General features: G+C 44.1%; 1 protein-coding gene across 3 annotated transcripts in view; it reads left to right on the top strand.

Moving 5' to 3' along the window:
- Positions 1-27370, top strand: part of cwc27 (CWC27 spliceosome associated cyclophilin) — a 55552-nt gene that overhangs the window by 16798 nt on the left and 11384 nt on the right. For all 3 annotated transcript variants that reach the window (XM_064307003.1, XM_064307004.1, XM_064307005.1), the window contains one exon: positions 15704-15810. In XM_064307003.1, coding sequence (XP_064163073.1) covers positions 15704-15810 — 107 coding nt within the window. The remainder of the gene's footprint in view (positions 1-15703; positions 15811-27370) is intronic.

The raw sequence follows: 27370 nt of genomic DNA on the forward strand, positions 1-27370 counted from the left end.
CCTTGTGCAGGGCCACGGTCCCTGGCCTGCGCCTTCGCATTTGTCACGCAGGTTTCGAGGGAGAGCTTCAGCCTCGAGCGCTTCGCAGCCGTAGTATTTATGTGGCGTGGCTGTTCTTACCAACGCTGTGTTAATTGCCTCTTTATTTAAGCCCTCCATCAGGAGATTTTTATTTTGGCTGATATTTTATATTGTGGAGTGGATCTGAAGAGAGGCTGAAATTACTGCTGCTGTAGCCTGTTTTACAGTGAAACAGGGACTCTGTGCTGTAGCCTGTTACACTGGCTGGGTTTTTACTGTGAGACACGGACTCTGTGCTGTAGCCTGTTGCACTGGATGAGGTTTTACAGTGAAACGGACTCTGTGCTGTTGCCTGTTACACTTGCTGAGGTTTTACTGTGAAACACAGGGACTCTGTGCTGTAGCCTGTTGTACTGGCTGGGTTTTTACCATAAAACACAGGGACTCTGTGCTGTTGCCTGTTACACTGGCTGAGGTTTTACTGTGAAACACAGGGACTCTGTGCCTGTAGCCTGTTGTACTGGCTGGGTTTTTACCATGAAACACAGGGACTCTGTTGTTCTGTTGCCTGTTACACTGGCTGGGAGGTTTTGCTTCCCATAGTTAAGTTTACCTTTCATAGCTGATGCGGCTATGTATGTTGGGTAAGAATGGGTGATACACACCTGCCATAATTATTTCCTAATTTGACAGTACCGCCTCTATTTGTGATGTTGAAGTAGAATTGTGAAGTTTACGTTGCTCCTCTGTAACTGTTTCCCCCCCTCATTGGCAGCACCTTTTGTTGTGCCTCTTCCTGGAACTGTAGTCTTAGATTGGTTATGCACCTGGATTTAAAAGTATGCTTGTACCAAATTTAAAAAAATGGCGTCAGACACAGTGCAGAAGGGCGCTGTGTGGTCCTACTCACTGGTGGCGTTTTTTGTGTGTGTGAGCATGTGAAAGCCCTCACCCGGCTCACCGTTCAGCCCGGGCACCCCGTTAACCCCCCCACCCACCTGACGCACAGCGCTGCTTCCTCCAGTAATGCGCGCAGCTCAACTTTTCCACTATTTCAGTAGGCTTTTCCCCAGGGTGGCTAATTATTGCAGCCTGTTACGTTCAGTGTGGCAGTTTAGGTCCCTGGTTGTTATCTTGGAAGTGAAGGTCTCATGACGCTGTACGAGAAGTTAACAATGGCCAGGAATTGACCTGGGGTGACTATTTTCATTGAGGGTGAAAAATATGAGGTGTTCTCTCATTTAAATATGTTTAGGCTGGAATTAAGCTCTCGATAGACATTGGCTTATTGACAAAATTCTGTACAGATGTAGCCTACTGCAAATTGTTTTACGTGGCAAAAGTGCATAGAAAAGGATTTAAACTTATTTTTGTTTTTGGTGTGCAGTTTTTGATTCGCTGGAAATAATAATGAGAGTTGGAGTGGCTTGTAGTGATTTCTGCTTTTGGCTGGCTGTTACAGTGTTGTTTTCACAATGCCTGAAATTTATCTATGGCTGGTAGTGACACACTGTGTGTGTGTGTGTGTGTGTGTGTGTGTGTGTGATCCCTGTCTTCAGCCCTGATGGTACTGTTGCTTGGCTGCAGGTACATATTCATATTATTAAAAAGGAGTACATATGATTAAAAATATAATATCTTGAGACAAGCAAAGACACAAATGGCTTTCCTCCTTTGATTAGGCAATGGCAGAAACGTTAAGTTCTGCATTTGTGATTTTATAGTTTGGAGTGATCTAAATGCAACACGTCACAATACGTCTTTATGTGACAAAGATACAGGGACCCCAAGCAGATAGTATACTGACACTGTCAGACGCCTTGCAGTCATAGCGTTAAAGCAAAATGTTTGTTTTTTTATGCAGGAGAAAGAGCCAAACTGCAGGGAAAAATACTCTGCGTTCTATAAACGCAGATATTCCAAGTTCCTTTTTTAAGATTACACGCCATGGCCCAGACTTGAACCACAATGAAGTAATCACACCTGCGTCTTTGAGGCACTTGTCTTTCAGTGTCTAACATTTGTGTTGCTTATAAAAAATTCTGTGTTTATTCGTGCTTTTCGGAGACGCCAGGTACCCGCAGAGGAGTGCGACTGTGAGTCCCCGCTCCCCCCCGCCCGGGGACGGTGTGTCCCGGTTGGTAATTGGCTGCACCTGTCGCTCGTCGTCTGCCGTAATCCGGTTCTCCTCCGACCTCACAGTGGAAGGTCAGGGAGACGAGGAGCCCGCCCAGGCCCTTTTCCTCGCGCGGGGAACCGTCGGGGATAATCTGGCTCCTGGCAGCTCTCCGGCGCGCGCTGGGTATGCGGATCCTCCGGCTCCCTCTCTGGCGTGTCCGCCCAGCGTGGGAGCCCGTTCAGGAAGCGGTTTCCTGAGCTTTTTTTGATCGGCAGGCCAAAGCTGAGTTGGCTGCCGCAATTAAATGCGCGGCCGTCTCTTTAATTAAGAGGCTTCCTCTTCCAGTTTGAAACTTCCCATCTCCCTTTAGTGGCAACGGAATGTAGCAAGCGCATATTTGGAGGCATGGTTTGTTTTGAGTGTGTGTGTGTGTTTGTGTGTGTATGCGTTTGTGCGTGCGTGTGTGCACGTGTGTGTGTGTATGTATGCATGTGTGCATGTTTGTTTGTGTGCATGCACGTGCCTGTGTGTCCATGTGTTGAGGGATACAATGAAGCAAACAACAAGCCATGCATATATTTGTTCAGCCGGAACCTGATGGTGTTTTAACAGAAGCAGGAGAGTCTGGATGTGGTGCCATTTTGTCCTTTTAGTCATGGCCTATGTCTGGCCTGCTGTGTATCCCATCCCTGTGCCCTGTTGCATGAAATGGCTGCTGCCATATAAAGGCTGAGCAAGACATGCTCACTAATTAGTCCAGCTTGGTTTTGTCTCCGTCAGTGACCTGACATTGCATCACTGAGCACTGTGTTTAGAACTGAAGTGGTGCGGTGGGAAGGCCTTCGCTTTACAATTACGATCCCTGTCAATTATGATCTGTCAACTTTGCGATTTTTATAGTAATTGGACATTCTCAAAGACCCAGTTCAACCAAAAACAGCCATGAGATGCCCTTTTAGAGATGCGTAAGTCGAATGATGGGAAATCAGAAACTTTGCATCGGTTTTCTAATGAAAGAATTAGACATAGTTTGTCAGGTTTTATTCAGGATTGTTTTGATCATGCCACAGAAAACTAATCCTGATTTTCACCCTTTGCCGCGAATATAGTATTTTAGTGTCTAATTCTTTGGTTATCCTGGGCATTCCAAAATACATGCCTACAGATGGCACATATTGGACCATTTGGCACTGTCACCTAAACTAATGTACTTACCATAAAACCCCCAAATTCTTAAAAAGAATTATATGGTTCAGTCCCCAAGGTCAATATGATTAAACGCACGGCAGGGGTGACAGAGCTGAGGAGGTAAGAGCAGTTGTCTGGCAGTCGGGTGTGTCGAAGTGTCCCTGAGCAAGACACCTAACCCCTAATTGCTCCCAATGAGCTGATTGGTACCTTGCCTGGCAGCCTTTCACCGTTGGTGTGTGAGTATGTGTGTGAATGGGTGGATGAGAGGCATCAATTGTAAAGCGCTTTGGATAAAAGCGCTATATAAATGCAGTCATTTACCATTTACCAGGTATCCATCTCGTGATCGGATCTATTCACAATTGCGTAGTCCCTCTGAAAAGGATCCAGTGGAGAATAGGTCTGAATAAGACTTCTTGTTAATTTCCTAAAGGAGACTTGCAGTCATGTTCAGTCTAGAAAATTGACAGGCCATTGTAAATATTGTCATTTGTACATTGGCAAGACACCAGACAAAGATGCCCCCCCTACAAAAATAAGCAAAAAAAATTCCAGGCCACCTATGGTAGGTCAATTCCTCCGGCTGTTCCTGGACTCCTCTGGGTGGGAGAGTGTTAAATATTTGGCGCTGATTTCACAAGAGGGATTGGTCTGTGGCCAGACCACTTTTTTGTGTGCTTTCTTTATGAAAAGTAAATCACCCAGAGCTCCCCGGGCTTCGCTTATTTGAGTTGTCTGAGTGAGCGACAGTCGCTGGCAGCCGCTGAAAGTTGTGAGTGACGAATACGTTTTTTTTCCCTCCTGTCTGTCTTTCCCTCTTTCCTCTGTCTCTCTCTCTTTCCATCTCTCTGTCACTGTCTCTCTCTCTCTCTGTCACTCTCTCCCTCTCTGTCGCTCTCTCTCTGTCTCTCTCTCCCTCTCTGTCTCTCTCTCTCTGTCGCTCTCTCTCTCTCTCTGTCTCTCTCCCTCTCTGTCACTGTCTCTCTCTGTCACTCTCTTCCTCCTCTCTCTCTCTCCTCTCCCCCCCCTCTCTGTCGCTCTCTCTCTCTCCCCCCCCCTCGCTCAGAGTGCTCTGAGCGTATATGGGGCGTCCAGCGCTCCATCCAGGCTCTTGCGTTGGGCTGAGCCTGAAGAGCTGGCAGGTGGGGCGGACGCGTTGAATGGCTGTTATTGTGATTGCGGCCGCGTCCGTCCCCCTTCCCTGGCTGATGGATCAGAGGGAGCGAGGGTGACAGACAGTGGGGCACGCTCTGGCTCCTCTTCAAAGCGGCGCTCTCATTAATGCGCTCTGAAAGGACTGAGATTCCCCCCGTTAAACAGGACGTTTTATTCACGGGGGCTGTTTTTCTTTCTCTCTTCTGTGTAATAAACGGCTCCCATGTTTTTCTTTTTGGGATGGCGAGTTTCGCTGCTTTTTTTTTTTTCAAGAACGTTATATTTAACCCTTCTTTCATGTCCACACAACTTTTTTTTTGGCAAGTTTTGTCAATGGTCATCTTTGTGCATTTATTATAAGTACAGTGTGCACCACAGATTATTTGTGTGATGACCCTAGCCCTCAAAGGGTTAAAGAATGGACTACTACTGTTACTTTGTTTCAAGTTCTAAGAAAAGTTGAAAACCCAGGAAAGGGTTTTTTGGGGGGCGTAGCAAGCTGTCTGAAAGCTAATGGCCTTTCCAGTGTCTATTAATAAATTCTCAGCATGTCCATCCAAGCTCGTCTGGGTTTAATTTCTCATAACCACCCAAGGTGCCCTTGAACAGAAGCTTGCAACATTATTCTATTTGTGGAAATATGAACAGAAAAATACTTCATAAGACACAAGCAAAAGCTCCATCCTCTTTTAACAACATGTCAAAAACTAAATATGTGTTAAGAGCAGCACAATTTTTATCTTTTATTGAAGTACTATTTTAGAAGCAAGTCTTCACATTTATGTATTTTGAATGTAGACGACAGATTATTACATTTTCTAGAAGCAGTGTGTGTTTTTATTCATGTATTTTTTCAGTCTCTGGACCTGCAGAGCTGTGGTTTGATGCTGTTCTGCACGAGTCTTAAATAACCAGGATTTCTGGAAAGCTGCACCAGGGTAGTAAAATATCAGACTGAAAGGGAGGTATTTCAAAATTTTGAAAATAAATGTAGTCAGTAGCTGCACTCGATTGCTTCCTGTCCGATAAAGGCTACTTTGTCGCAACGACTTTCTTAAAAGCCCTCTAGTCATATATCCTTTATTCAAAATGTTGATCAATTTCCAAAATCAATAATGATCCATTTTGATTATTTCCACTCTTTGTACAGTAATAACTAAATGTAAAAGGCACTCATGAACTCTCAGGGCTATTGGGAAACTTTTTGAAATATTATTATTGTAAAACAGGGATTGAAAATATGTGAATTTTAATAAGGGTTAAACTGTATATGTCTTTAGTCAAAAATGGCGGGATTTAAAAAAAAACCTGAACCTGAATTAAGTGATTTGTAACAGAAATTCTATTCCCATTCTTTCCCTGTCTCTTTTACAGTACACACACACACACTCACATTTATGCATTATTACACATACGTTTATTTTAAGATTAGGAATTTTTACCACTAGAAGCCACAGAATGAATATAATTTCATCCAGCCAAAGAATCTGTGTATTTGTTAGAAAATTAAGAAAGGGAAGATTTACGGTGGAGAGGGCTAGCTTGGTTTTTGTAATTCCATTTGTGACGGACAGCAGTGACCACTCTGTTTAATGTCACCCTCACAGCGGTGTGCCCCCTGCACTTTCCTCTGCATGGAAACTCACTCCTGTCTTAACATTCTCACTGCCCTTTCAAACAAAAGCTTTCAGCTTGAAAGCTCATTGGTGGAGGCAAACATTACACTAAGCCCAATTTCCCAATTTATAGCGGCGTTTCTACCATTTGTTTTGATGGCAGGTTCGTTTCATGGTTGTTACAGCCCATATAATGGCTGGTTCTGGTCGAAAAATGTCACAGATGTAATTGCAGGTCTCAGGTTTCTTAACGCTGAAGCTAAACCGCTGTGTGATTTCACACTTAATTCTGTGCTCCCTGATTTCGGCATTTTAGCTCTCTGCCCTTTCAGGAATGGCTCGGTTGACTTTGTTTGCCCTTTTTAGGGAAAATGAATGTGGACCAATATGTGTGCGCTGGTGTGGAGAAACCAAGGCCCACTGCCAGACTGTGACCACCAATGTCGAGTCATTCAGGGCAGCTAGAAAGACACTGGCAAGTAAACTAAGAGGAAGCAAAACAGCATAAGCTAGTTTATAAGTGAATATCATGATGTTCATGTTGAATTATACCCCCCCCCCCTTCCTATAAAAGAAAGAAAGAAAAGAAGGCATGCAGTCCAAGAAATGAGTTCATCCCAGTTACTAACAGGGAACAGTTAGTAACAGAGAAGACACTAATGTTTAGCCTCTGTCACTTCCACTCCAGGTACCTCATGGCCACGCCTTATGTGACCATAACAGGAGGGCTGATTGGGGCCTTTCACTGCACTACTAGGCAGGTCTTTGGCCTGTGATAAGGATTGTGTGTAATGCGAGTAAGGGATGTAGCCAAACCATTTATAACATTATTATAACATTAACCGTGCCACAAAGGTGAAAATGCTCATGCAAGGGTAACCTGTGGAGCACTGGCCAACCTGGGCCTACCCTGGTGGCACGCGGCCCATTGTGTCCTGCCGCTGAGGACTTGGTGGGCTAATGATACAGTAAAGCTAGCGCAGTCTCAGACGCTTGTGCAGGGCTCAGACTGGTTGTGGCGAGTGCCTTTCACCAAAATGAGCCATTATGATCGGTATTGCTTGAATAATAATGTGTGCTATTCAGACCCTGTTTGTGCAACTGTGTCTGTGGAAGCAAATCCCACAAGATACTGCATGATATTAACCACAATGTTGCTGTTGAGAGGGGTTCAGTGGGCAGAGCTTCAGTCAACAGGGCTTTCCCCGTCTCACTGCTCATGAGTGACTCCTCTGGTCGCTCAGTCGCCTACAGATGCCGTCTGCCAGGTGTTCAGGCAGAGCAACTGTGCCGCTCTGCTGGCAGACCTCAAAGTGAAAAGTAGTAGTAGCTGGTAGCATACACAAGGTTCCTGAGGTGAAAGTATGTGTCCTCCTAAATTGACATACAGCTTATGGTGGAGTATTCCAAATTCTTGAAAAAATGTTTTTATTTCATTTTGTTTTATTTTACTGAAATAATACTGACAAGAACAAATCCAAATGGATAGAAATACTGGCTTCTCTGTGAACAGTGCGGAACACCTTGTGGTCTGTGGCTTGCTTGGCCTTAGACAAAGCACATGGTCCTTGAGGGAACGGAGGTGATGCTTTTGTGAGTAATGCAGTTTCTGCCCAAAGGAAGCTAATAACAGATATGGAGGTATTTGGGGCCTGTTATTTTCATTCTCCTTTGAATGGTGTAGAAAGGCAAATAAATGTGTGTCTGGATGTTTTGCTGAGTCCTGACATCGCCATGATAAGTTTGTCGAATTGCGAATACGAGGTTCGTACGGACTGTTGATGTAACTTTTCATAGAAGAATTTCAAAGTGAATGATGGGAAAATTCACAACTAATGAAACCTTATATTGATTTTTTTTTTTTTTTTAAATATGGACATGATGTTTCACTCACCAGTTGTGTGTGTGTGTGTGTGTGTGTGTGTGTTGGGAATGGGGGGCGTTTGCCATCAAGATGGTGACAAACCAACAATTCCAGCTATGAATTTGTTGCAAATGCTTAGTAGCTTCCATTTCCCTCTGAAGTGTCACACAGCAACAGCTGTGTACTGCCTGTCTTTGGTTAATAAACAGCCGGACAACTTTTTGTTTAAGACATACCAGGGTTTTTATTTTGTTTAATTTAACATTTTCTTTCTCAGTTTAATTGAAAAGCACACTTATGAAAAACTTGTGTTGACCGAAGTGCTGTTGGGAGAAAACGCAGATGGAGCTGCTCTAAATGAATTCTGACTGATCTGGTTTACAGCTGGAATGCAGTTTTTAAGGTGAACTCCCCCCCCCCCCATTCAGACAGTGAAGGTAAGATATTACCTGTGGAACAGAAGGATTTTTCAGGTTGTGAATCAAGCTTTCTGAGGTAATTGTTTGGCCCTGAGGAGTGAATTAACAGGTGTTCATGGTTTTTTTCCCCCGTTTTTATCTGGCCTCCATTTTACTGGCAGCGGGGCCCACGGACATGCTTGTTTGGTTGTTGCCTAGGATACATCTTATATGGTTTGTAAACAACAGCAGGTCAAGGCAAGCAAAATTACCCGTTTGTTGGATGCACTTCCCTGTTGAAAGCTTATAGTCATGAATGTGTTACAGAGCAGAAGCGCTTTGTCTTGATTAATGGGTTGTGAAAATGTGAATTATTTTATCCCCAGTTGTTTACTTTCTTAGAAAGTAGGAACATTCTGAGAACGTTTTGACAGCATTTACCATTAGGTCATCAGTTGGCAGTCACTGGTTGATCAATTTTGTTGCTACCCATTTACTTTATAAGAAAGGATGAATGTTCTGAGAACATTTAGATAGAATTAACCATTAGATCATCCATTGGCAGGTGTTGGTTAATCCTTTTTTGCCATTGCCTGTTTACTTTCTAAGGAAGAGTAATCTTCTGAGAACATTTAAACAAAAACTTCTTATTTGCACTTTCTAATGATAATGATTTCTAATTTAAAAAAATAAGAAATAATAGAAATGGGAAAAATGATTGTACTTTCAAGCGGCTTGAAAATTATAATGGAGATGGTGAGTATTATTAAGTCATTACATCATTGAGATTACCGGGGTGCATAACGTGTGTAACCTTCCTTCCTCAATAATGTTCATATTCTCAAAATAATGCTTAATATGAATTATTATTTCCATCGGACTTACCCGAACCACCATACCTATATTTTTCTTTCGTAAACATGCCATCATTATGTAACCATAACTGTAAAGTTAAAGATTCTCTTTGAATGCTATTAATTTTTTCCTGCCTGGTTCAGGGTCATCATAGTAATGAATTGTGTGCATTTTCAGGTTTGGCTGCAGTTTTGAAGGTAACCTCTTCTGTCCTTCTATAGACACCTGCCACTTGTAGGACTGTAAAAATCAACAGAGTTTTACCGTAAATCTCTTTATTCTTGGCCTGGCCTTACATATGCATCTGAGTCTTTTTTTGGGTTTCATATTGCAAAGAAACAAATTGAAACAACATGCCAAACAAAATGGCAAGGCACTTCCGGTTCAGTGCAGCATTGCACAAAGAGGTTAAGTCCTTGCCACAAGAAGGATAGGTGAGAAGTGCCGGACCAGCAAGATGTTCTAAAAGGAGCCACGAGGTGTGCAAAACTTGTTTAAATTCGAGACGTGGCGTCAGGTTTTCAAACACTTCTGCGACACCAACTCAGATGACCTGTCCCATCTCCTGCCGCCTCGGTCGACCCAGCCATTCTCCCCAGAACAAACGGGACCCTACAGGAAATGAGAATGGAATCCCGGGCTGGGATTGGGGGGGGTAAGCATATAGGCTTCAACCTTCAGAGGGCTCCAGCAGTGACGGGCAGCGGAGCGAGCGCTGGTTCTCAGAAATGGGCCCCTGGAGCTGTAGCTGACTGGTTGTTTGGAATTCATCTATGGAAGAGTGGTGACTTTAGAGTACTTCGCCTCCCGGTGTTTGCTGAAGCTATACCTCCCACCTTATAAACACTGGAAGGGCAGTAGCAGTATTTTTAAAGGGGATAACAGACCGCGCTTGTTTATTGTTCCGTCCTTTTGCAAATACAGAGAAGTCTTGCATCCTGACGGTTTGTCCAATCTGAAGCTCCCAGTCTTTTTCTTCAAGCGAGCCCCAGGAGTGATCAAGATTCAAGAGATTTCTTTATTTGTCATTTCTCAGTACTCTCATCCATACATCAGGCAGCTTGAGGATAATGCAGAGGAGAGAGAGAGAGAGAGAGAGCTGAGGAAAAGAAGGGAAAAAAAAGGAGTGAGGTGGTTCAGAGAAGCAGATGTGAGAAACAAAGGCAGCCATTGTTTGGGCAGGAGATGCTTCACGTGTTTCTGGGCTTATGTCCCAGGCAGCACAGCTTACCTGTGCTTTGTGGCTCCGGCGCAAAGCGGGATGGAAACGGAGCTGTTGGTCCATATAAAAATATTATTGTTTTCCCAACACTAGATAACCTGCTCTGTGACTGGCGTACACTTCGGGGAATCATTGCTGTTCCCGGCACACGCTTTCCCTCCTTTCGCGTCCTGAGAGCCAAGTCCAGGCCGATGGGCTTCCCGCTCGGCCTGTATCGGCAGTGTGGCCTGCCTTCATCAGCTGGGCTAAGGTTTTAGCAGCTGGGTAAAGCTTCACCAGCTGGGCTAAGGTTTTAGCAGCTGGGTAAAGCTTCATCAGCTGGGTAAGGCTTCATCAGCTGGGTAAAGCTTCATCAGCTGGGCTAAGGTTTTAGCAGCTGGGTAAAGCTTCACCAGCTGGGTAAAGCTTTATCAACTGGGTTAAGTTTCATCAGCTGGGTAAAGCTTCATCAGCTGGGCTAAGGTTTAGCAGCGTACACTTCTGTGGGTACAGCCAAGCATGGCGAGCTGGTATTAAGTTCATCACTAGATAAGGCTCTCGGACTGGGTAAGCTTCAATCATGCTGTGGAAGCTTTCTCAGCTGGCTAAGAGCCAATCAGCGATGGGTACGCGCTTCATCAGCGTGGGTGCTTCATCAGCTGGATTAAGCTTCATCAGCTGGGTAAAGCTTTATCAGCTGGGTAAAGTTTCATCAGCTGGGTAAGGCTTCATCCGCTGGGTTAAGCTTCATCAGCTGGGTAAAGCTTCATCCGCTGGGTTAAGCTTCATCAGCTGGGTAAGGCTTCATCCGCTGGGTTAAGCTTCATCAGCTGGGTAAAGCTTCATCAGCTGGATAAGGCTTCATCGGCTGGGTAAGGCTTCATCAGCTGGGTAAGGCTTCATCAGCTGGGTAAAGCTTTATCAGCTGGGTAAAGCTTCATCAGCTGGGTAAAGCTTCATCAGCTGGGTAAAGCTTTAGTCTGAAAGCTGGAATGGTCATAGTGTCTGAAGACTGGCTTTTGGGTGTACATAACAATAATTTGATGGCTTAAACGTTAAAAATCTGTCACTCTGCTTGTATGGGAATTGACAGGAGACCTTCCCAACTTTCTCACACTTGGTTATAACACCCTACTTTCTCCCCTCCTTTCCACCCCAGTTTAAGAATACTCTTGTACAAATAATTCAGCTCTCAAGTGGGCACTCGAGGGGTTCAATGGAGCACGAATATGGAATGTTTCACTGCGCCAGCCTTCTTTATACCTAACTGGGGTGTGTGTGTGTGTAGGGGGGGGGGGCGTGGGGGTGTGTGGGCGTGTGCTGGCTGACAAACTGTAGTCACCAGAGAGAGAGACTGAAGGGCAATATATTTCTTTGGATGGAAAATTGTGTTTGGACGCAAATGGCACCCATGGGCTTAAATTATTTTGGGGTGCTTCCACATATCACACATTAATTTGCACCAGAGTGGGGATTGATGGCTTAATTGCCATCATCTTGTGCACGCAAAACTGAAAACTGTTTCCGAGCACTTGATAGAGGTGGTCCGGGGTCCTGGTTTGTTTTGGCTCCACTGAGAGATATGTGCAAGGACGGGACTTCTGTCGAGTGTACATTTGTTATCTAGGCAAGAGGAAGAGTTGTATGTCTTGGGGGAGGGTTTCCTGGCACTGGCGAAGTCAACAGTGGTGCAGCACATTGTGAGAGGGTAATGGAATCCTTTTCAGCCACTCTGATTCAGTGATAACATGGCAGTTGATACCTTTGTGATGCTGGAAGGATCACTGAGCAAATTCAGGCCAGTGGTGTAAGCGGGCACAGAACAGCAGGGAACTATTGTAGCTGCAGGCATTGCAACAGCACATTTGAGTGACTGATCGTACAATTGAGTTTCAAATTGAGACATTTATAAAAACTAGTTGATCTAATATGGGAAAAGTTGGGAAGAAAAGCGAACATGAATAAAAGTTTAAATGCTATGAAAAGCATATCTGGACTGGGCTGGAGTGGCATGTTAAAAGGGACCATTGCAATTTTTGTAGTCTCAGGAAAAAGAAAAGAAAAATCTTTCTATAAAATGAAATGTAGTCATGCAGTCATCCAGTCTTTTCCCTCTCAGATTAAGAGCATATTGTTGTGTGAAGCATCCTTCAGTGTGTGCCGCCAGTAAAACATTGCATATCATAAATGTTGATGTCTGAAATGTTCCATCGCTGGTATTTTTATGATCAGCGGGATGGTTTCTGAATTTGGAGTAAAACCTACTGTGTGTTCTCCTTTTGGTATAGAAGATTGCTGTGAGCGCAGCCAAATTTCAGAAGAAAACACCGTGTAGTATGGACATCAACACACTCAAAGATATTGTTTGAATAGCTATTGAGACTGACTCGGTTGGCAGTCCTTTGTCTAGCATATTTTGGCATGCACAGAAACAGAAGAATGTATACGTCCACATCCATCTATAAAAATAAAACGGCTGAGGGCCCGTCTTAACAGACCCTACCATTGTGCTTTACCAGAAGAACAGCAGTCAGTAGAAATAACGGTAGGAAACAATATATCACAGGCAGAGCATTGAAAGGGAGCAAAATAGCTTTGCGCCAAACGAAGATAGTCTCAAGGTGCAAGTATATATTTACAAGTTTCAAAGTATTAGCCGAAAGCCATTTTATGCTAAGGGGACGTGGTCTGGATGTTTTCCAATCTATTCGTTTGTCGGCAGTTGTTCAGAAGTCATTCGATTCACTGCCCCAGCTTTATGTCGGGAAGCAAATGGAAAAATTCCATAGTGATTGACCGCAGCACGGTAGTCTGAAGTGTGAACCCGTTCAGTGTTTTTGACGGGCTCTATCCAATTTCTCTCTTCACCTTGATCTTGTTTTTATTTGGTGCGTTATGCCACCAGGGTAAGGGTTGGAACCATTTTACCCAGAATTATGTGAAGCGTTTTCAGTTGGAGTTTAATGGGCCTGAGCTGCATAGGCTCCGTTGCAGCATCCCTTCTGCCGGTGCCAGAACCCCGTGTAGCCTGGAAGCCTTGGCTAACACTCGTTCCCATAAGGCGCCACTCGATTCATTAGAGACGAAAGCTCTCGCCGCTAACGTTCATCTTTGTTTCTGATGCTTGTGCTGAAGTTTGGTCGCCACCTTTATTGCTTACTTTAACGTTTGCGGAAAAGCCCCGTCTCGTGCTCACGCTTTAATGAAGTGAGCGGCTTGGAGCAGGTTGTTTTGGAACAGCTGGCTCCACACTCTTTCCTTAATGCGTCTAAATCCTTCACTCTTTAATGTTGCTGTTGGACGAGGTTCTCGGTGCTGGTTTTGCACCGCCTAGTTAAATAGGCTGTATTGGACACATACTCTATATGACCAAAAGTATCTGGACACCCATTGGTTTGGGGCTGTTTTTCATGGTTTGGGCTTAGTTTAAACTGCATGTGGTAGTAATACTGATGCATGTCTTTGTAATATTCGTTATTGGGGGACAGTTTTGTGTTGGATGCTTAATTTTGATGGCAAGTCAGAGACATTGGTGATATGGCTTCTTGGGCTGGTCACTCAAATCATAATAGCTTAGCTTTTCAAAGGAAGTTAATGGTGCTTTGAGGCACAGACCCACACAGTCGCATTTCTCATATGAGCTTCCCCCATAAACTGGAATCTAATATCATTGGAATCTATTCATGGATTTCTCATTGAAGATGGAAGTAACACAGTATGTTCTGTGTTGGTCTCAGCCCACTCTGGCTCCAGGGAGGACAATCCTCAGGTCTTGCCTCTTTGCTTAAGCTTGTGCACCTTTCAAACTTGTCCATCTGACCACCACTGTGCTTATTTGTGTATTTCTCATTAATGGATTCATTTTATTAGTTAGACTTGTACATAATAAACCGTAAGTGTTAAAGAGATTTTACTGCTGGGACATGAAGTTTTTAAGTGCCGTGAAAATAAATGTAGTCCTCTCAGTTGCGGACTTAAATAACTTATCGTCCAATCGTTGCTCAACAGACAGCCTGAATGTGTGAAAGAACTATAATTGAGAACATTAATGATCATCCCATTAAAATGTGTGGATTCACATCATGACTGGCTTGAAAGTATGGCTTAAGTTCAGTGAAGAAAGACTACATTTGTAAGGATAAATCAGTGTGAAGAAATGGTATATGAACATCTAGCTTCCAGTTATTTGATTGGTGTTTATTTGTAAGATCCTGTGATGCCTCTGGCATGAAGAGCACTGGCAACATCTCAACTGTCAATTCTGCAGGTAAATTAGAAACAAAACCAAGACCACCGGACTGATACAGAAAATGATTAGTGCAGACAATACAGAACACAATAAACGCTGACAAGAGCCAAGATTTAATAGCAGCTTTACTCAGACATTTATTCATGCATTTTGTTGCCAAGTTCTAATTTGCAAAGATTGCATTTGGATAGTATTTAGGCATTTGTGTTGTATATGGACTGCCCCTCAGGCTGTGCCTCAGCTAAAAAAATAAATAAATCTTTTAAGAATGTCTTTCCTTGTCTGTGCATCTGAATGCATCCAGCAAGGTGCTCAGACAAGAGAATAACTGATCACATGCACTGATCACAAACTCGGGCTCTGGGGGCAAGGTGTAATTACAAGAATCGTAAATTCAGTAAAATATTTCTGTGCGTGTGGCATGGGGAGGAAAAGAAAATAAACTAAAAATTCAAAACATTTCGGAAAGTCCATATAAATTCCTCCATAGATGCCATCAGTGTTGGAGAGCATCAGGAAGGCCTGGAGCATGGTGGCTCTCCCTCCCTCCCTCACCACCCTGTGGGAGGGCCCCAGTAATTGCCTGATTGATGATAAGATGTATATGATGGATATACGATGATGAATCCTCTCAGTCAAACTGACCTGCAGGGTATCTTTTATTTTTAACTCGCAAAACAGATCTTCCAGTATGATTTCATGGCCTGTGGCTAACGTGTCTCATTAATTTTTTATTTGAATTCTCTTAATTTGTACATGTATTTCATCTTTTGGCAGTAGTTATATTGTACATAAAGCCTAGTTAGATAATAGATACAATTAGCAGAGGATTATTTTATGTATGGCTTGTACTTAAATTGCATCACTCATAATCTTTCTTGCTGGCAGTAACCTGTGACGCACTTAAGATTTTGCCTGGCAGCGATTCACAGCAGGTCGTATTCGGCTCCCAGATCTCCTGTATATTTTCCTTCTCAGTAGTTTTACTACACTGGAAAACAAATGTGTTGTGGTTTTTTTTTCCCCGTCTGCAGCGATGAACTGCGTAAGGAGGCTCGACAGCTAAAGAAGGACCTCCTGGCCATAAAGCAAAGGAGGGAGGACAATGCCAGGGCACAGGAGGAGGAAGAGAGCAAAGAAGGTGAGGATGTTTCTCCAACGGGAAGGGCAGAAGGTTTTTTGGTCTTGTGTCTGATGCTGGATGCGCTCTAGACTGCTGGCGAAATGATGGCCCCTGGATGGGCTGAGAAGCCCAGTCTCGTCATTTAGCTTTGTGTCCTCATGTTCCCTGGCTGCTCAGCAGATACTCTGGATATTGTTTGGTTTATTACTGGTTTATAGGACACCATCTGTAAAAAATAAAGTGAGCTATCCCCTCCCCCACACACTTAGATGTTGCTTGTGAGTATTTGTTGCCACAGCATTTCCTGCGTTCTTTTTCTCCTTGCATGGTTTCCCTCAGTGTTCCCCCAGCCGCTAGGCTTGCTGGTAGGTGGCTACATCTGTGGAGTGTGAAACCGAGTTGATTGTCTTCTGAAATGATGTAGCTTTACAAATCAGATCAAAGCTGGACCTCCTGTCCTGTAAACATTGTCAGATCGGGGCAAGCTCTTAGTGATATTCTGGAGTGGGAGTGGGAGTGGGAGTGGGAGTGGGAGTGGGAGTGGAGTGGGAGTGGGAGTGGGAGTGGGGGGGGGGAACGACACACAACTCCATTAAAAGGTGCGGCGCCTGAACTCAGGGCATCGTGTTTGTTTTGATGATGGCCAGTGGTCTCATTTTAAAGTCTGTGGAAAAGTGTGAGAATAAGCTTGTGTGCCCATGTCACAGTCCAGGTTTCCTTTCCTTTCTTCCTCCTTGTGTTTATCTCACTGGGGACCCACTATTTCATCACCTATTTGTATTTCAAAAATACAAATGTAACATGTTTACCAAGGGAGATTTTGCAGACCTGCAAGGTCATGTGCGAAGGAACTATTTGCTATGTGCCATTAACTTACACTTCTCATTTTTCAACGTTCTCATGTGCTAGCCAGGTTATCAACAACTACTGAAAGTAATATGAAATAAAATCTTTCTTAAGGGAAAACAACATATTAATAGTTTTTCAAAATAAATTTGATGGCCAACATGGGACCGAACATGGGTCTCTTTCCCACCCTAATTTTGAATGGCCAACTAGCCACGTTCATGCACAAGCCCTGCTGCCGAATCGGGAGAGTGTAGACATCCGCAGTTCTCCCCCAAAACATATGGTGTCGCCAGCAGCTTTTACACCGCAGACTGCAGCTGAGCTCTCACAGAGTGGAGTCGGAGGAAGACCTTTCTTATGTGGCTTTAACACGTAGTCCATGGGCACCTGAGCAACCAGTGGTGGGGCGCTGTAGCGCAATTAAACATGGACCACTATTCGCCCCAGTACCCTGGCTGATGCAGTGATAATTGTTTTTAATATAACTTCAGGTGAAATGTAACCTGGAATGTCATATCGCAAATATGCCATTGTCCTGATTTTTTTTTTAAAACATGCAACCTTTTTTATAGATGAGATTTTACTGCACTTTAACCCATCCAGGATTGTAGTACAAGTGTGATTATTTTATCTTCCCCCTTCCCCTTTCTGTGTTCCCAACATTTCTTCATTCTTCACCACAAAATCAGCATAATCTTTAAAGAAGGAAAAAAAAAAAACAAACAGCCCGCACATTCCTTAAAGACAGACGCTTGGCATCCAGTTGAGCACCAATCCGGAGCAGCCTTTCGTGTCCGACACAAAGCGGAACGGGCACATCGTCTTCAGTGCGTTTCACTGGTGCGCACCCACGGATGATCAAACTTCTGTGTTCGGCTAAGTCTGGAAACCACAGTGGCCTGTAAATGAGGCTCAGACCCCGTAAACATCGGCCCACAACAGAAGCGGCAGCACATCCCCCGTGTTGCCTTGCGGCAGTGTGAATGCCAGCTCAACTTCATGCCACAATCAGATCCAGGGGCATGGAATATTCGTTTTTAGTCCATCTGGCACATTCCCAAGTAAATTTATAACAGATTTGAACAAACATTTTATTCATGTATGTGTGTCTCCGCGATCTGATGTACGACTTTGCATGCCTGGCCGTCAGATTGCGCCAGATTCCTGTACCCAGCGCGACATGTGCGAGTGGTTACTGTGTTCTGCCGAGAGAACATTGAGCTCCGCTGCAGTGATACAGCCGCTTTCCAGCGTGATTCACAACTGATTTTATTCACGTTCTTTTTTCCCCCGAAGTTGTCTGCCATGCAGTCGGGCCTCCCTCTTGTCGAGGGTATTCAGTGAACCTCAATGTGCCGCTCCAGCAGTTCAGCTCAGGGCAAGTGCAGCTTTGAAGGTTCCTCTGATTACACGAGTGTGTAGGATGTGAATACTGCCGCCATCGGATACCCCAGTGCGCCACTGGCCTTCACGGGAGAACCTGCTGCGTCTGCGGTGCTAAAAAAAAAAAAAGGCCTGTTTTAATACTGTGAGGGAAAGGAAAATCTTCATCTTAATTAGATTTTTTTTTTTTTCCATACTACTTGAAATCATACATTACAAGAAGTAGTTCTGTGGAGCAGGTCGGGTTTATAAGGTGTCTCCTGGTCCTTGCTCAGTTTTATGAGATTGTTAGATTGAGATTAATTTTGTTAGTTGGTCAGCGAAAGTAGTGTTGTCATTCATAGTGGGTTGGTGAGTTGAGTGGGCATTGAAATCATACGAACTAGCTTCTTGTAGAGCACCCAGAGGTGTTTGAAACCATTGTCTTTATAATTTAACCTGTTTAAGACACTGTGCTTTGTTCATGCTTGATACCTTCAAAGCACGTCCTTGGGTTTCTGTGATACCTGAATTGTATCTGGGCATTATGGGAGGGCAAAATGAGGTCTTGCTTATAAACATTGTGTAGGACTAGAGATTTCTTTCAGAGAAATTTGGCTGCACATTTAAGCCTTTTGGGAAGGCGAAACAGATCGTTTATGAGAGTGCTTAAGAGTTCAGGACTTTTACTGAAAAAAGTGAGGTGCCTAAAGATAAACTTGTCTTTTGTTTAATTATTACCTTTCCGGTCTTGAATTACAAGCCAAAATTCAATTATGAAGACTAAGGTCGTTTCAAAATGACTATGGTATAAAGTTGTAGAAAAGCACAAATAAGGAGAAAGTTATTTTTAACAAATACTGAAATATTTATTTTTAAGCACAATCGAGTCAAACATTTGTAAGTAGAAGGTGCATTGTACCAGCCAGTCACTTCCTGGATCTCGACACTTTAGTCCCTCTGAACAGTTCAGTGGCTGAGATGGGAGAAAATGTCCATGAGTCTGTAATATACTGGTCACTGTGCAGAGCTGTCATGTGTGACAGCAGCAGTAATGAGACCATTACTGAAAATCCGTCTCAAATCCCATATGAGTTTTCAACCACACATTTAAACAATACTGTAACATATGGCAAAAGGATTTGTGGTGAGACGGCCACAGATCCACAAATTTGGAATTTTTTGGTCTGTGTGAAGCGTTTCCCCTGGATCAGTACCAGCACAGTGCATGATACAGGCAACACCGTGCCTACTGTCAAGCATCTCATTATGGGGATGCTTTCAAGCAGCAGGGATTCAGGAGCTTGTCATAACTGAGGAGAAAATAGATGCTGCAAGATGCAGAAAAAATCCAGGGGAGGGAAGCCTGCTTCAGTCTGCTAAACTGGGATGGAAATTCACCATTTGGCAGGACTACAACCCCGAGCACATGGCCAAAGCAACACTTGCTCAACAAGGAGAAGGAGAAGGCAAATGTCCTTGAGTGGCCCGGTCAGGCATTAATTGAATCTGGTCTGAGGTAACACTTGAAATTTGCTGTCAGTAAACAATGGTCCCACAAAGTTTGAGAAAATTTGCCAAGAAGAATGGGTAGACATTATGGGTAGACATTAGAGGTAGAACGGTACACAAGGTTCTTAGTTTGGTACATGCCTCAGTATTGTCTTCACGGTTCGATTCATTTTCGGTACTGCAGAAAAAAAGAAATGCTAAGTATAAAATTGTTTTTCATTTATTATTAAAATGTAAATAATAGCCAAATGGCTAACAAAATAAGGCACATTTGCACTAAGTCTGGAGGAACTCAATGTACGTGTTAAATCTAGACTAATTCTGTAGTTTTTCCCCTTTTTTCCACTCAAGGCATTGAGAACTCACTGACTGTAGATTACCTCAATGCCTTATGAGCTTATAAAACGTGTTTTGTGATAATAAGATGATAAACTATTTCAGTACTACTGACTGCAGTTAAGCAAAACTAAAAGAACAAGTGGAGGTGCTGCAGTAGATAATTAACTTCTTGTTTTATGGCCTCAACAAAGACAACGTGCTACATTAACGGTTGCACATTAGAAGTAGCCGTGAGGTCAGTGAAACTGAACGTGCTTCCTAATTCAACATTTAGTGAACAGGTTACAGCCCTTGGTTGAAAACCTAAATCAGTTTGGTACAGGCAAGGTTAATCCATATTTGACTTGGGTCATGAATTCAAACGGCTCAGTCCTCAAGGTTTGTGCCCTACTTTCTTTGTAGATTAGTTTGGGCTTGAGCTTTGCACAGGGAAACCTTTGACCTTTGAACTTTGCTCACCATACCTGCTGTATATCATGGTCTTGGCAGGGAAAGCCCCCAGGGGTCAGAGCTCAGACCTTTTCCTTCTCTTTTTTGTTTAAAGTCCGTCTTCAGTTCAGAACAGGGACGCAAATCTGCAGTCGTACTTTTCTTCAGTGTGCCGCAGTTGTCTGTTGAACTGTTGCGAAGAGACGGAGAAAGCACCATCGTGAGCTGCACGCGAGTCAGAATTCGAATTAGTTGTTGGCGTTTGAAATTTAATCAAATGATTTCTGCAGTTGCCTCATAAAGTACGTTGTTGTGACCCTCCCGGGATCCGCGTCCAAGTAAATCACTGGTCCTCGGGGCGGCGAAGCGCCACTCAGTCTGGCATCAAATCCGGACCGCTGCCGCGCCGACTGCGGCCGGGAGCCCCCGCGGGGGCGATGCACGCTCGTCCGTGGCGTCACTCGGGGAGGGGAGCGCTCCTCGGCCCTCTGGGTATTCTTCAGCTTATGCAACCATGACTCGATTGGGCGACTGCGGTCCGCTTTAACAGCACAGCCCCCCCCCCCCCGCGCGCTTCGCAAGCGATGCGTAATAAGGGTGTGAACTCCAAGTAAACTAATTTATGCTAATGCCAAATTAGTGAAATTACGGCTTTGCTTTACGCTGTAATCTAATTTCTGCTTCCACTGCAATCCTAATGGCATGACAAAGCAAATGATAATTAAAAGGCCAGAGATGTTTTATTACGCTTTCTGGGCGAGCCACTTTCCCTCATGCTGGGCTTTTTAGTTTTTTGGTTTATGCAGTTGGCGTGGCTGTGTTTCTGTAATGGTGCGAGTTGATTGAGGGCCTGTCAGCATCGTGTACAACACGTCATGTAAACACGCAGGCCTGCATACGGCGAAGAGCTGACACCCAGCGTGCCTGGGAATTGCTACGGGGAACCACAGGAGAATAATGTACACCACGCTGCCATTATTTTCAGGTTAACTGAAGTCGAGGTTCACTTGCAGTTTCCAGCAAAATAATAACCGTCATCGCACTTGTAAACACAGTTGCCTGCTGTACAACCCTGACCTTGTGGGAGTTTTAATGCATGCTCTTTTATTGAAAAGATCTAGAAATAAAGGGATTCTTGATAGCATGCAGTGCAGTGTCAGGGACACATATAGCGTATCAATTGGGAACTAGCCCCTGGTCCTGGAATGCATAACCTTCCCTTTGCTTAACTTTCCCTTTGCAATTTCATGCATACATCACTAAATGAAGCAAGAAACTACCAGTAAAGGCAAGTCATGCATTCAAGCAATGTATGAAGGACTTGTACTACATTATAACCCTGATGATAGTCAAGTGACCCAAACAGTGTGCTGTTTCCATATCTTTCACTTGCTGTTACATATGCTAAATGGCTAGTGTGCTCAGCACAATAGTATTTTATTGCACATATCAAGCTTGTATTTTTGTATGTAGTTTTTGGTAAAGCAAAATTGACATTAGACAACAACAAGAGTTTGATGAGTATAAAAACTCTACCATATTGTTTAACAGCAAATAAAAACAGGAAGTAAAATATGACCAAAAATACCTGTGAGTAAACATGAAAATAGACGACTGCAAATTAACTGGAAGGGGTTTATTGTTGCTTGGCTCTGAGAAAGCCAAATAGATGCTCAAACTATTCCTCTGTCTGTTTGGCCAGACTGCTGGTAGGCACACCATTTACAGACACCCTCTGGTATACCTGAAGTATGAGGGAAGAAAGCGTGTTGGTGCCCACTGCTCAGTGGTTTAAACAGACTTTCCTTCTGGTTTTGAATAGAGCTGGATGTGTCTGAGGCGCTGTGCCTCTAAAGGGTCCTGTTATCGCTCACAGTCATTTCATTTATTTAAATTGTATGAGTGAAACTGATGACAGTCATGCACACTTTTCAAACAAGGGACGCAGTCGGTATGGGACTTTAAAAAAAAAAAAAATTTAAAATAATAATTTCCTGACCAATTCAGTGAAATGTCTTTGGCTGATACCGTATGTTGATCAGAATTAAATCTGACCACAGTTAAATCATGTGGCGGGTGAAGGAGTTTAGCCCATCGTTAATAAACACAGATTTGATTCCCCCCCCCCCCCTTTACTTCATTGGTTACAATATTCAGTCTTTCCAATACAAATACAGCCATGCACTTTAACATACTGTTGACATTCCCGACATTCCCAGGGAAAGAATGGAGAATTGTACTTATACGTTTAAAAAGAGATGAAATCTGAAGAAGATGAATAGACCCAAACAAGTTTTATGTTTCTGGTTGTTGGCAGATGTGTGGTATGTTTACAAAGCTGTCACCTTCCAAAGATATTTTTTGGAAGTGGGTTTTGATAAATGGAAGTGCAAAATTATGGTCAGCCCAAATTCCATATCACTCTGTCAGCCGGCCGAACTTAAACTCTATTATGCTATTGATAAATACACAAAAGACCAAAGTGCTCTTGCTTTGTCTCTTTTTTTTGAGAATGAAATTACAGAGGGTGAAATTCTTGTCCTTTGTGCACGTGTTTAGCTTGGACCAGTATCCCCCCACAACTCGTTGGCCAAGAGAGGTCATGGACCGTTTGGAGGAGGCATGTTCACCGTTTACTCTGCAATCTCCCTAAATACCAGAGAAAAACCAATCTTACAACCGTTTTGATCCGAATCCAAGCTTGATAGACAGTGGTTCTTTGTTATCAATCGGCACGACTGAAAGGAATAGTTCCATACGCAGGGAAGTTTTGAAGACTGGGATAAAGATAGGGTCTTAAAATATATAAATATCAGTAAGTTCCAGGTCTCTGCGATTATGAAAAGTTGCACCTCGTTAGGTGTGGTCCAGCAGGGTTTGTAGGTCTCTGAAAACGCCCTGTTAAGAGCAAGGACAACATTGATAATATTACATGTAAGCAGTGGTTAAATTGATTGGGTAATTGCTGGTTTTAAGTGGAACGAAATGCAGCGAGCTGTCCAGGTCATTTTTAACTAACGTGAAAGTCGGATATTTTGACAGCCGTATGGTCACGCCCCCTGATCTCGCCGTTTCGAGCTTTCGAGCTGGTCTTCAGTCTGGTCTCTGGTGTCCTGTGCCTACAGAGGCTACGTGCGGCTTTGGTCTCGGTCGCTAAAGCAAACGCGTTCCTTCGCTGTGTACTAATAACAGCAGTGCACTTTCTTGGCATCTGGCGTCATATTTGAGAGGGAAAAGGCCAATTGTCTCCTCAGAATTCGGCGACCAAGCTAAAAGAGACATTTGTACCTTTTGAGTTATTATTTTAGACAGACATCTCTTCAATTTTCAAGACATAAATTATAGCATGTTCCTCCAGTCTGGTTTTCTCTTTCTTGGCATGACCGTCTTCCGCGAGAGCCAAAAATAAGAAAGACATGCTAAAAACACTGTCCGTTTTATACCCACCCTAAATGATGTGGCAACGGTTTTTTTTTTTTTTTCGACCACTCCGAGTTATTTATACAGGGTATGCCTGTGCTCATGGGGTGTTTTATTTCAATGGCGCCCAGTCAGTCAGGCCGTCGATGTGGGAAGAAAAATAGAAAGAACAATTTGAAAATGTCCATTAATTTGTGATTGCATGGTACACATATCACCTAGCCTCTATATATATGTATATATGTATTATGCGTTCAGCTCAAGTATACTATCGTCTGCATCTTTTTCTTGCCTCTTGCCTCCTGATTTCCAGATTTTTTTTCCTGCATTTTTTTCTTCTTTCTTTTAATTGATTTATCAGTTCATTCTCTGTAATAAAGTTCTGTTCCAGTCACAGTGCTGAATTGTGCACTTGATCACAGCGCTATGCTGTTTGTACTCATACTGTAACTGAGTTGTAATATTGTCATGTTATTTTTTTGTTAAACAAATATTGCTTAATATTTTCCAGATGGTGGGGGGTGTTTTTGGGCATTTTTTGGGGGGAATGCTGGTGTACCTGGTTACCTGGCCTTTCAAGCTTCTCACTCTGGTCTTTGCTTCCTGGTTCTCCCCCCGTTGAAGGCAGCATGAGCAGTGCCGATTTATACCCCCTCAGATGACGGCTGGAATTGGAGCCTCCTTTATCGATTTGGAACAATAAGTGATGGATTGGAGGGGGAGAGGACTGTCAGCCCTCTCCCTTCCCCTCACCTCCTTGAAAAACTCTTTAATTGTCCAAAGGTATTTGCGCTGATCTGAGGAGGAGACCGTTCGGGGGCTCGACGCTGGAGGCTATCCCTTCCTTTGTTTCTATCTTGAGAATGTGTTGATTGGCAGGGCAGAAAAAAAAGAAGCTCCTTAACAATCCTTAACTTATGGCCCTACACTGCGCCCCCCCCCCCCCCCCTTCCCGCCCTCTTGCTCTTTCACTGCCTCCCTCTCTTCCCGTTGCCACAACAGCCGAGGGCTTGATTTGTAGCTTTCCGTGGCCCAGGTGACGGGCCAGGGGAGGAATGTTGTCAGAATGGCCGTCAAACTCAAAGATAGTATTTAGTGACAACAGCTGGAGCGGAGGAGCTCCCTCCGACCCCCGAGGCGCGATCGCTCAGCGTCCCGCGCGAGAAGCCCGCCGAACGCGCTGCGCTCCGCGTACGTCAGATACCGCTTCATCAGGCAGCAGCTTCCTCCACCCCCCCCCACCCCCGTCCGTGTGGCCCCAAGGCCCCCGATAGCACTGGAGAGGGCTCGTCTCCCCGCATGCGCAAAGCCGTACGAAAAATGCTCAGTTCCCTTTTTCGCCCCAAGAATAAATTCTTTGGTTTAAACGATTGTACTCGCAAGGTATCCTGGGGTTTAACGATGGCCGCCCAGGCCAAATATCCTGTGGGGCTCCACCTTTTCTGTTACTTCATCGAGTCCTACTTGAAGCAGACTTTTAACACCTTTCTGAAGACTTGCCCAGCCCTTACAGACAAGAAGCAATTTAGACTCTTTTTTTTCCCAAAATAAGTCAGTGTCTGGCTGTTCTGCCAGAGTTGGTTCACACCTTTGCGATTTTCTGCGTGAATGACTAACTTCTTCGGTGACTTTAGTGGACGAGACAGACTTATATACTCTACGGCAGCGTTTCCCAGCCAGTGTGCCGCGGCACTCTGGTGTGCCGTCAGGCGTGCCGTGTGAAACATCCTTTAAAAAACTTTTAATGTTCAAATGAATTTAAAAAACTTAAATGAACAAGTCCCATTCACAAAAGCCAAAATAAATGTAATTAAAATGCACATCACTTAATTAAAACCCCAAAAGAACATGTGCGTGCGTGCATGCGTGTGTGGAGGGGGGCTGCAGGGTGTTTATTTTTTATGCTTTTGAGAGTGGTGTGCCGTGAGATTCTGTAAATTTGGAAAGTGTGCCGTGGAAGGAAAATGGTTGGGAAACGCTGCCCTACGGTATACGTGGATATACATACTGTTCTCTCGGTTCTGTGCTACCTGGTGGTAGATATTAACATGCTGCTGTGAATGTGGCCAGAAATCTGTGAGCAGAAGCAGAAGAAGGTCCATTTGATGTAGCAATGCATGCAACTGCTACAGAGGATGCAAGACTGATGATCCCAATCTCCATCAGAAAGGGTGAAATTGAGATCACTTGGCTTGATGGTGCCCTTGAGCGATAGCCCCTGAGAGCTGTTAGCACGTATACAATGCTGTTCCAGGGTGTGTTAGGCCTCACTCCACATGAAACTGAACATGTAATTGTTCCCTAGAGAAGCCCAGAGAAGGGGTTTGTGTGTTCGTGTGTACGCACGTTTGTGTTCATACCTGTGTTCCTGTGCGTTTATGCAACAGTTGAATCTGTATAGTAGGTGCTGAAAGTTCTCTCTCAGTACATTAACAAAGTCTGCAGTGGGCAGAATCATGAAGGTTGTTGATGTAGTTTGTTTTTTCCTCCGGTTTTTCAGTTTTGTCAGAGTTCTGGCACCTGAGTCACTGACCGCCTGAGCGTGAGGAAATATTCCACCCTTTTTAAAATGAAAACAAAAGCCCACCCTTTAATGCTATCCATACCCTGAACACCAGCCAGTCACATGCCTCCATACACACCATATAGCCTTTTTTTGACGTCCAAATTTGACCTCCATATTCGCAGCCAAGTCTTGCGGTGTCCAAGTGTGTGTGACCGGGCGAACCGTGGGCCTGACTGACAGGCACGGGGAAGGCCCCGGCGTGGTTTGCGCTGCCAAGCGCTGGCATATTTGCCGTGACACGAGCAGCCAGGTGAGGTCAGCAGTGTGTGCGTCGCGTCTGAGGCGTCGTGGAAAAAAAGACTGAACCAGGCTGGCTGTGAGGCCGGCTCTGTGCTCCGCGTCTGGTACAGCTATAATGCCCGTGCCAGATCGTCTGATCCGAGAGATTTACACAAGAACATTAGCGCTTCTGACTATGAGGCGCCTGCTCTGTAGATTCCGCCTCTCTGCCCAGACACACATGCTCTGTCTCTCTCTCTCTCTCTCTCTCTATCTCTATCTCTATCTCTCGCCATTTCTCTCGTTCTGTTTTTCCTCGCTCTCTGTCCCTCTCCCTCCTTATCTCATTCAATCTCCTCTCTCCTTCTGTGTATCTCTCTTTCTATCTCTCCTGTCCTTTGAGGAGCGTCGCTGGCCTTTCTCCATGCACATAATCCAGTTGCTAAGATTGCATGGTGTTTGTTGCCGGTGAAAAGATTAGTGGAGCAAGAAGCTTTGACCTGAACCACACTCTCCATTCCAGGAATCTTCCCCCTGTCTCTGCCTGTCTCCGGGGAAGCTGTTTCCCCGCTAGCCTTTGCATAGATAGATGTATTCCAAGTTTGATCGATTGCCTCTCCAATGGAGCACTATTTCACCTTTGTTTTCCAGGGTCACTGTTACAGTGAGGGTAGTGAGAGCCTTGTGACCATGTGGTTGCTATTATGAGCTTCAGAATCTACCTAAATCAGCTAAGCAGTTTGCAGGCCTCGACCTCAAGGAAACCTTGGATAAGTCTGGCCACCAGAATTAATTAAATAAACCCAATTAAACACTGTTTAAATCTGTTAACCCACACACTCTTAAAAAACGTGGGTTTACAGATTTAATGAGAACATTATA

This window comes from Anguilla rostrata, chromosome 14, assembly GCF_018555375.3.
Source record: "Anguilla rostrata isolate EN2019 chromosome 14, ASM1855537v3, whole genome shotgun sequence".
Taxonomy (NCBI): domain Eukaryota; kingdom Metazoa; phylum Chordata; class Actinopteri; order Anguilliformes; family Anguillidae; genus Anguilla; species Anguilla rostrata.